Here is a 10,353-nt window from a genome sequence, read left to right as displayed (position 1 = left end):
TCTCCCTCTCTTCCCCCCGCTCTCTCTCCCTCTCTTCCCCCCGCTCTCTCTCCCTCTCTTCCCCCCGCTCTCTCTCCCTCTCTTCCCCCCGCTCTCTCTCCCTCTCTTCCCCCCGCTCTCTCTCCCTCTCTTCCCCCCGCTCTCTCTCCCTCTCTTCCCCCCGCTCTCTCTCCCTCTCTTCCCCCCGCTCTCTCTCCCTCTCTTCCCCCCGCTCTCTCTCCCTCTCTTCCCCCCGCTCTCTCTCCCTCTCTTCCCCCCGCTCTCTCTCCCTCTCTTCCCCCCGCTCTCTCTCCCTCTCTTCCCCCCGCTCTCTCTCCCTCTCTTCCCCCCGCTCTCTCTCCCTCTCTTCCCCCCGCTCTCTCTCCATGTTTTCTCTGTGGGTTCTCCTGTTCTCCTCAGTTTTATCTTCCACTCTGAATACCTCCTTTATCACATTCCCCTCCTTCTCTTCAGCTGACGAAGTGTCTTGCGACAAACTAACCTATTTTTTTCAAGTCGCTCTCTTCCCTCTCTAGCCCTATCTATGCATCTCTCTCTCCTCGTCCTCTCTTACCTCTCTAGCCCTCTTTATCTGTGCATCTCTCTCTCTCCCTCATCCTCCTCTCACTTTCCCCTTCATCAGCCAAAGCTTCCAGGACAATTTCCAAATGCTATGGTAATGGAGACAAATAAAAGTGTGGTGCCCTGATTCCGCAGGCGCAAACAGCCACGGCATGCGTCTCTGACACCACTTAAGTCCTAACACCTTTCTACACCAGGAGAACACACATTGGGTTAGTGATGGACAGTCCTCTCTACACCAGGAGAACACACATTGGGTTAGTGATGGACAGTCCTCTCTACACCAGGAGAACACACATTGGGTTAGTGATGGACAGTCCTCTACACCAGGAGAACACACATTGGGTTAGTGATGGACAGTCCAGTCCTCTCTACACCAGGAGAACACACATTGGGTTAGTGATGGACAGTCCTCTCTACACCAGGAGAACACACATTGGGTTAGTGATGGACAGTCCTCTCTACACCAGGAGAACACACATTGGGTTAGTGATGGACAGTCCTCTCTACACCAGGAGAACACACATTGGGTTAGTGATGGACAGTCCTCTCTACACCAGGAGAACACACATTGGGTTAGTGATGGACAGTCCTCTACACCAGGAGAACACACATTGGGTTAGTGATGGACAGTCCTCTACACCAGGAGAACACACATTGGGTTAGTGATGGACAGTCCTCTCTACACCAGGAGAACACACATTGGGTTAGTGATGGACAGTCCTCTCTACACCAGGAGAACACATATTGGGTTAGTGATGGACAGTTAGTCCTCTCTACACCAGGAGAACACACATTGGGTTAGTGATGGACAGTCCAGTCCTCTCTACACCAGGAGAACACACATTGGGTTAGTGATGGACAGTCCTCTACACCAGGAGAACACACATTGGGTTAGTGATGGACAGTCCTCTACACCAGGAGAACACACATTGGGTTAGTGATGGACAGTCCAGTCCTCTCTACACCAGGAGAACACACATTGGGTTAGTGATGGACAGTCCTCTACACCAGGAGAACACACATTGGGTTAGTGATGGACAGTCCTCTCTACACCAGGAGAACACACATTGGGTTAGTGATGGACAGTCCAGTCCTCTCTACACCAGGAGAACACACATTGGGTTAGTGATGGACAGTCCTCTACACCAGGAGAACACACATTGGGTTAGTGATGGACAGTCCTCTCTACACCAGGAGAACACACATTGGGTTAGTGATGGACAGTCCTCTCTACACCAGGAGAACACACATTGGGTTAGTGATGGACAGTCCTCTCTACACCAGGAGAACACACATTGGGTTAGTGATGGACAGTCCTCTACACCAGGAGAACACACATTGGGTTAGTGATGGACAGTCCTCTCTACACCAGGAGAACACACATTGGGTTAGTGATGGACAGTCCTCTCTACACCAGGAGAACACACATTGGGTTAGTGATGGACAGTCCTCTACACCAGGAGAACAAACACACTCCTCTACTTTACAAATACACTGAGGTTACAAAACATTGTGAACACCTGCTCTTTCCATGACGTACTGTAGACTGACCAGGTGAAAGCTATGATCCCTTATTGATGTTAAATCCTAATGGTTGGTATAATTAGTGTGTGTGTGTGTATATATAGCGGAGCCGGTCGAAAGGGTACAGTACTTTGAGTTTTGGACATTTAGTGTCAGAGGGGAGGTCATCAGGTGATGAAGAACAGAAGTCTGGACAGGGTTTATGTTTTCAGGTCACTGCTCAGCACTGAATCTCATATTTCCCACAAATAAAATGATTTGGACTAGACTTGTATTAGTGGAATCAGATGTGTTTACTACTGGGCTGTAGCTAAAACCTGCACACCATGTATCTTCCATGACCAGGGTTCACCATCATGTCTACTAGAGTGTCTTCTACTGTCTGAGGTTAAGAACACATGAAAAAAATTAAAATGTCTTGATTTGCTTATGTCGCAAGCCCAGAGTTACTACTTGGTGGAAGCAGCCATTAAGAGTTGTGAATTTTTGGGAATAATAGCCTGCCGACTTTGCACAACTCTCAGCAAAATGTGAAGACTGCTAGGGATGTGAAGACTGTGCTAGTGTCTGTATCACCTGCCTGAGTTTCCTCCTCCCTATTCCTCCACAGCCCACCGCTGACTCCCACCTCACCCACCCTCCCAGTGACCCCTATCTCACCTCGTGTCCCGGTGGGACTTGCCAAACACACCTGCAACCACCTGCACACCATCGGAGGCATGGGGGGCCTCAAGAGCGTCTGCAACCGCTGCAATCACAAGAAGTGGCCCCTGATGAGGCGTGTGTCCACCAAGAGGATAGCAGACAGGAGGAGCCACGGAGAGGTCACTGTGTTGGCTGTGGGGAGGTGAGAGAGATAATAAGTGGTTTCCATGTCATTTGATACCATTCCGCTCCAACCATTACCACGAGCCCGTCCTCCCCAATTAAGGTTCCACCAACCTCCTGTGGTCTATAGATAAGTCTGTCTGTGAGAGAGAGGTGTGTGTGTGTGCGTGCATTTTTTCTCTCTCAGAGAGCAAGACATTTGCCCAGTTGAAGTGAATCAAGCCCTGTCTGCCTCCGGTCCTGTAGAGGAGCTGATCTGAATGCAGAGGAACCTGGCCCTTTTTTCATTAGCTCATCCAGATAAATGGAAGTGTATGTCCGGGGCCACGCTGAGCAGGGAGGGAAGAGCCATTAGCTGATATTAATTGAATCTGTGTAGTGCTGTGCCAGAGGGATGTCTTGTGATGGGCTCCTCAGTGAGAATCATAAGAGGCCCTATAGCGCCGATAACAACACACTATACTGTGTTTTATAATATACCGGTACTGATGCACGGACCGGGTTTGGGTTTTTACTTTCCCTTCTACATTCTGTTAAATCCACGTCAATTAGTGTAGATTAAGGGGAGGAGACATGTTAAAGAAGGATTTTTAGGTGCCTCCCGAGTGGTGCAGTGGTCTAAGGCACTGCATCGCAGTGCTAGCTGTTCCACTAGAGATCCTGGTTCGAAGTCCAGGCTCTGTCGCAGCCGACCGGGAGACCCATGGGGTCGGCGCACAGTTGGCTCAGCGCCGTATCGGGTTAGGGGAGGGTTTGGCCGGCAGGGATGTCCTTGTCCCATCGCGCACCAGCGACACGCTCGCCAGGTGGACGACGGTTCCTCAGACGCGTATGTGCGGCTGGCTTCCGGATAGATATATTTCTAATAGTTGTCTGAGCAGTTGATTTCTCCAGTTATTGTCAGTTACATGTTGATTCCCATGGTGTTATGATCTATTCCTGCCAGGTTCCGGGTTACATGTTGATTCCCATGGTGTTATGATCTATTCCTGCCAGGTTCCGGGTTACATGTTGATTCCCATGGTGTTATGATCTATTCCTGCCAGGTTCCGGGTTACATGTTGATTCCCATGGTGTTATGATCTATTCCTGCCAGGTTCCGGGTTACATGTTGATTCCCATGGTGTTATGATCTATTCCTGCCAGGTTCCGGGTTACATGTTGATTCCCATGGTGTTATGATCTATTCCTGCCAGGTTCCGGGTTACATGTTGATTCCCATGGTGTTATGATCTATTCCTGCCAGGTTCCGGGTTACATGTTGATTCCCATGGTGTTATGATCTATTCCTGCCAGGTTCCGGGTTACATGTTGATTCCCATGGTGTTATGATCTATTCCTGCCAGGTTCCGGGTTACATGTTCATTCCCATGGTGTTATGATCTATTCCTGACAGGTTCCGGGTTACAAAGTGTGACAAGGAGAGGCCCGTCAGAGAAAGGCGGACCATGCTCAGCACAGACTCCAATGGGAGCGCGCCCACGTCGCCCACGGAGAAGGAAGCCTTTGAGAGCAGGACCATCTCCGAGTCACATCAGGTCTGTCTGAGGGTGACATTCAATCAGATTATATTACACCATGACACAAAGGTCTTCATTCAATAGGGTCTGTCTATAGTGACATGGACCAAACTCCCAGGCATTTGTATGTATTTGAATAGTCTGTATTTGAGGCATTTTTCATTGTAACTTCCCGCACATTGACTAGGTACTGGTACCCCCTGTATATAGCCTCGCTATTGTTACCTTTTTAAAAATATTTTTCACTTTAGTTTATTTGGTAAATATTTTCTTAACCCTTCTTGAACTGCACTGTTGGTTAATGGGCTTGTAAATAAGCTTTTCACGGTAAGGTGCTACACCTGTTGTATTCGGCGCATGTGACAAAGTTTGATTTGAACATTTGAAATTTACTCAAGTGTGATTTTTCTTTATTTTTTCCCTCCCCTTTCCGGTAGGAGCAGAACGATGAAGGGGCTGATCCAAAGTGACAGAAACCAAGGTGACTTTCTATTGGGCTCCAAAGTTCTATCCAAGCGGTGTATCTTGGCCTCTTTATTAAGTAACATGTTCCAAACTCCTTTTGATGAAACGTCCTCATTTCCTCTACAGAGCAGCGCGTGGCTTCCTGAAGAGAGCCGAGGGGGGAAATATGATCATTTGCAACACTTTTTAAACCCAGAATCAGACCGTAGAGAAGCATCAGTGTGCGAAGAGCAGCAGAGGCAATCCAGGGGTAAGTCCCTCCCTATCCGTGCCCCTCCCGCTTCGATGGTCAGACGAGAGAAGACGGCGGTGTTGATGGTGAATTAGAGGATGAAGATAAGACAGGAGGTTACTCTCTCTTATCAAACTGGCCCTCTGTCTCGGGCAAGGTAGTGGAAAAGGGTGTAAAGTGTGGCATGTTTGAAAGAGCCAGTGTGCAGATCATCAGACAGTGAGTCACTGGTAGTGCCCCCTCACCCTCTCGTCACCAAAGATGTGGAAACCACCGCCAACGTTAATGGTCAACAAAAAAAATAAATCTCCCACGATTCCGCTGCCAAGGAGGAAAACCACAAACGCTCACCTGACCAGGAAGTTGAGATTGCATTGGGGGTTGTGTGAGCCAAGAGCCAATAAACGGTGCACTGTGTTGGAGCCAAATACACATCTGCTAAAGGTACAAACTCTACCTAGCCTTCACGTCCACTTCTGACCCACTGGGCAAAGACGGGTTGAATCGAAGTTGTTTCCACGGCATTTAAACCCCCAGAATCTATGATGACTTAGTAACCTCACCTGAGACCTGAAGGATGGTTCCATACTGCTTAGTAACCTTAGTAACAGAATCTATGATGACGTTGAATCAACGTGGAAAACTAATTGGATTTGCAAAAAGTCCCCAACTTAAGGGAATTTATAGTTCCAGTGACATAGTGATTTATTTGTATAGTTATAGTTTTTTTTTTAACGTTAGTTGACAACTCAACCAAAAATAAATCAACACTAGACGTTGAACCGACCGCTTCCAATTGGCTCATTCCCCCCCTCCTCTCCCCTGTAACTATTCCCCAGGTCGTTGCTGTAAATGAGGTGTTCTCAGGACTGTCTAGTCCCCCCCCCCCCTTCTAGAACTCCAATGGAGTACATTAACTAGGTTTATACGGCGAGGACAAGTTTCCTCATCACCTTTTTTTAAATTCATTAATCTTTTGGTTGTCACGGTGACGTATGGAACCGCTTCTGATTCCACCCCAATGAAACTACCTATTTTAATTGGCCATTGACTCATCTCTTTGCCAATGTTACGTATGGTTTCTATTCAAAGGAGCTGAACAAATCCATTTTAAACTTCAGTAGGAGGCCTTTAAAATGCACTTCTTTCTTGATCGATGCACAGACAGTCTTCCTCTGAACAGGTAGTATAGAGCAGCTGCCTTGTGTGTCTCACTGATTTTGAGTACGGTGGTATGTGGTGGGAATGTAAACTTTGTGTGTGAGACGTTTTTTTGTTGTTGTATTTTTGTTGTATTTTTCAAGGTGAATCTTGAGGTCAAGTGACTTGCAAGTCACCAGATGTTTTGTTTTCTATGGTGAATAAGGTTTTTTAGTCCAGGACTTGGATAAATGAACATTACCTTTAGGGAAGAAAAATAACTGTGGCTTTTTATCTAGAACAGAAGCTTAACCAAAATGATTATACAATGCAAAAAAATATATATTTCTCAGTGAGGAAAAGTAATGTCTTGTGATCAAATGTGTTTAAAATGTAATTTATACTGTAACAATTAATCTATTGACTCCCCATTTGCCATGAATTGTAAACAAATGTCAAAGTATGTTCAAACGGCCAGTGTTTCAAATGGTTACCCATACCAAAGCCAAAACTGTTTTCAGGGAGGGATTACTTTTTAAGCTTTACATCCTTCAACGAGTAGGCCTACATTGACCAAACCTGAACAATGTACAATGGTACTCCAATCCAAATCTAGCATCAGACATAAAACAAACAAAAATAACTTTCAACAGTCTAAAAGTATTCCCTGTGAATGTCTCCTCTCCTTACAGATGAAGGAAAAGAGAAAAATCCACTTTTAGGCTTTTGAGGAATGTCAGACTTTTTTTTGGCAAATTTTAAAACTGGAATGACTTTCATCTAAGAGCTTTAATATCAATCTTTTTTTGGGGGGTGGGATTTTCTCCAAAAAGCATCTGTTTATGTGAAATAGGAATGTATTGATTGTCTGACTAATTCAATGTGTTTGTTATTTGCTCTCATGTTTGCTTTGGAAACTGTACAGTATCAAAGTCTTATCACAATGTCTTTTTAGTCTGTCCTATGAAAATGGTTTTAGGAAATAAAGCAAACTGACTGAAAAAGTTTTTGCCATTTTATGTTGACAGTTGACACTAATAAAAATAAAATACTATAGAATTTAATGAATGTTTTTAAGGAGAGAGAGAGTACTATATGTCGTGTTTTTAACAAATTAAATTGATTAAACCAACAACTGTGTTTTGAAGTCTTCAGTAATCTTTTCTACTCTCCCTCACCCCTTCTATCACATTCGGTCTATTTTCAGTATTCAATAACCCGTCATTTCTTTCTCTCTCTCCACGCTTTTCTCATACAGTAAGTGATTACTTATCGCGTTGGTTTTTAATAGATGTTCTTTCCCTCGTCTTGATGTCATAGTACTGCCAGATGGAGGAGGTGTGAGGAGATGTTTTGTTTGGACAGGTAGTGGCTGATCAGGTGTTTCTGTCAGTCACTATCAAATTCATTACCTACACACACACACTGTTTCCATGGCGTTTGTGTGACTGTCGCACCTGTCCTTTTTTGAGTGTGCAACAATATCCGTAGGCGAGTTATTAGTTCTGTAACACTACTCCCCACCACACTACAGGACATGGGATAGCATCGAGAGGACCTTCAGCAAATATTGACTCTGGTCTTGTTTGTCCTCGCTCTTACCTTGGACAAACTGGTGACACCCATCTTTCTCTCTCTCTCTCTCTCGCTCTCTCCCGTTCAGTAGTCTTTGTTCACATGTCATTATCGTACATAAGAATCTTTGTTCACATGATGTCATTACCATACATAAATCTTTTCACATGATGTCATTAAAATACATAAAAATCTTTGTTCACATGTCATTACCATACATTAAAAAAAATCATGTCATTACCATACATAATCTTTGTTCACATGTCATTACCATACATAATCTTTGTTCACATGATGTCATTACCTTACATAATGCAATAGAAATATTAAGAGGACACTTAAATCAATAACCCGTAAATCATCCTACTAAAACCGTCTCCTCTCTGCTTTACGGAGCCTGCTGCTCAGTGCTGCTGGGCTGTGTTCATAAGGTCACTACAGTACCAATGTGACTCACGTTGACATGCCATGTTGCATAGTGTATCACTAACAACATTAAACATCGGCTTTATCAGTGGAGGCTCTATGGGAGGATGGGCTCATTGTATTGGCTGGAATGGAGTCATGTGGTTTCCATACAACACACAAATGTGTGTTTTGATACCGTTCCATTTAATCCATTCCAGCCAATACAATAAGTCTGTCCTCCTATAGCTCCTCCCACCAGCCTCCGCTGGTATTTATCTAGGACCCAAAGTCAGATCTCAGCCTCCCTTCCTGGGTGTTAGCCAAGAGGAAGAAGCTGTCAGCGCCCGGGGGAAAACTTTAAACCTTTGTGAAACATTAAGTGAGCGTGGGTAGTAGGTCTGTCTATTTAATGATTAACACCTTGCTAAAGCTATGTGACAACAGCAATGACCTTATAGTGGTTCACGATCACTGAGTAACCTCACCTAGATCTGAAGGAACCGAGTAACCTCACCTAGATCTGAAGGAACCGAGTAACTTCACCTAGATCTGAAGGAACCGAGTAACCTCACCTAGATCTGAAAGCACTGAGTAACCTCACCTAGATCTGAAAGCACTGAGTAACCTCACCTAGATCTGAAAGCACTGAGTAACCTCACCTAGATCTGAAAGCACTTAGTATCTCACCTAGATCTGAAGGAACCGAGTAACCTCACCCAGATCTGAAGGAACCGAGTAACCTCACCCAGATCTGAAGGAACCGAGTAACCTCACCTAGATCTGAAGACACCGAGTAATCTCACCTAGATCTGAAAGCACCGAGTAACCTCACCTGAGAGCTCAAGGCTTGTTCCATACGGCTTAGTAACCTCACCTGAGAGCTGAAGGCTTGTTCCATACTGCTTAGTAACCTCACCTGAGACCTGAAGGCTTGTTCCATACTGCTTAGTAACCTCACCTGAGACCTGAAAGATGGTTCCATACGGCTTAGTAACCTCACCTGAGAGCTCAAGGCTTGCTCCATACTGCTTAGTAACCTCATCTGACACCTGAAGGCTTGTTCCATACTGCTTAGTAGCCTCACCTGAGAGTTCAAGGCTTGTTCCATACTGCTTAGTAACCTCACCTGAGAGCTGAAGGCTTGTTCCATACTGCTTAGTAACCTCACCTGAGACCTGAAGGCTTGTTCCATACTGCTTAGTAACCTCACCTGAGACCTGAAGGCTTGTTCCATACTGCTTAGTAACCTCACCTGAGACCTGAAGGATGGTTCCATACTGCTTAGTAACCTCACCTGAGACCTGAAGGATGGTTCCATACTGCTTAGTAACCTCACCTGAGACCTGCAGGATGGTTCCATACTGCTTAGTAACCTCACCTGAGACCTGAAGGATGGTTCCATACTGCTTAGTAATCTCACCTGAGAGCTCAAGGCTTGTTCCATACTGCTTAGTAACCTCACCTGAGACCTGTGACATCACAGACCATGAAACACCCTACTGTCAGTCACTCATGCAGGCAGTCACTCAGGCAGTCAGTCACTCAGTCACTCAGTCAGTCACTCAGTCACTCAGTCACTCAGTCACTCAGTCACTCACTCACTCACTCACTCACTCACTCACTCACGCACACAGGCAGTCAGTCAGTTAGTTAGGCAGTCACTCAGGCAGTCAGGCAGTCAGTCAGGCAGTCAGTCACTCAGTCAGTCAGTCAGTCAGTCAGTCACTCACGCACGCACGCACGCACGCACGCACACAGGCAGTCAGTCAGTTAGGCAGTCACTCACGCACGCACGCACGCACGCACGCACGCACGCACACAGGCAGTCAGTCAGTTAGGCAGTCACTCAAGCAGGCAGTCACTCAGTCAATCACTCACGCACACAGGCAGTCAGTCACTCAGGCAGTCAGTCCCTCAGTCAGTCAGTCACTCAGTCAGTCAGTCCCTCAGTCAGTCAGTCCCTCAGTCAGTCAGTCCCTCAGTCAGTCAGTCACTCAGGCAGTCAGTCCCTCACTCACTCAGTCACTCAGGCAGTCAGTCCCTCACTCACTCAGTCACTCAGTCACTCAGTCAGTCAGTCCCTCAGTCAGTCAGTCC

At 46.0% G+C, this 10,353-nt stretch overlaps 1 protein-coding gene and 1 long non-coding RNA gene across 7 annotated transcripts in view; one reads left to right on the top strand and one right to left on the bottom strand.

Annotated features, from left to right (window-relative positions):
* Nucleotides 1–7,408, top strand: part of rell1 (RELT like 1) — a 51,977-nt gene extending 44,569 nt beyond the window's left edge. For 3 of the 5 annotated variants that reach the window (XM_055939051.1, XM_055939050.1, XM_055939049.1), the window contains 4 exons: nt 2,699–2,935; nt 4,313–4,454; nt 4,874–4,917; nt 5,028–7,408. In XM_055939051.1, the coding sequence (XP_055795026.1) occupies nt 2,699–2,935; nt 4,313–4,454; nt 4,874–4,906 (412 nt within the window). In that variant the 3' untranslated portion in view covers nt 4,907–4,917; nt 5,028–7,408. The remainder of the gene's footprint in view (nt 1–2,698; nt 2,936–4,312; nt 4,455–4,873; nt 4,918–5,027) is intronic. The other 2 variants (XM_055939053.1, XM_055939052.1) reach the window with 2 other exon arrangements.
* Nucleotides 5,622–9,214, bottom strand: LOC129865952 (uncharacterized). Of its 2 annotated transcripts, none has more exons than XR_008761440.1 (2): nt 9,168–9,214; nt 5,622–5,733 (listed from the first exon to the last, which is right to left on the bottom strand). It is a non-coding gene; the product is annotated as an uncharacterized LOC129865952 (long non-coding RNA). The 2 variants fall into 2 exon arrangements; XR_008761439.1 differs by having other exon boundaries at nt 9,126–9,174.
* Between the last annotated feature and the right edge of the window lie 1,139 nt (nt 9,215–10,353).

This window comes from Salvelinus fontinalis, chromosome 11, assembly GCF_029448725.1.
Source record: "Salvelinus fontinalis isolate EN_2023a chromosome 11, ASM2944872v1, whole genome shotgun sequence".
NCBI classification, from domain to species: Eukaryota; Metazoa; Chordata; class Actinopteri; order Salmoniformes; family Salmonidae; genus Salvelinus; species Salvelinus fontinalis.
The sequence above is the reverse complement of the archived record's forward strand: the minus strand, read 5'-3'. Positions and strand labels throughout refer to the sequence as shown.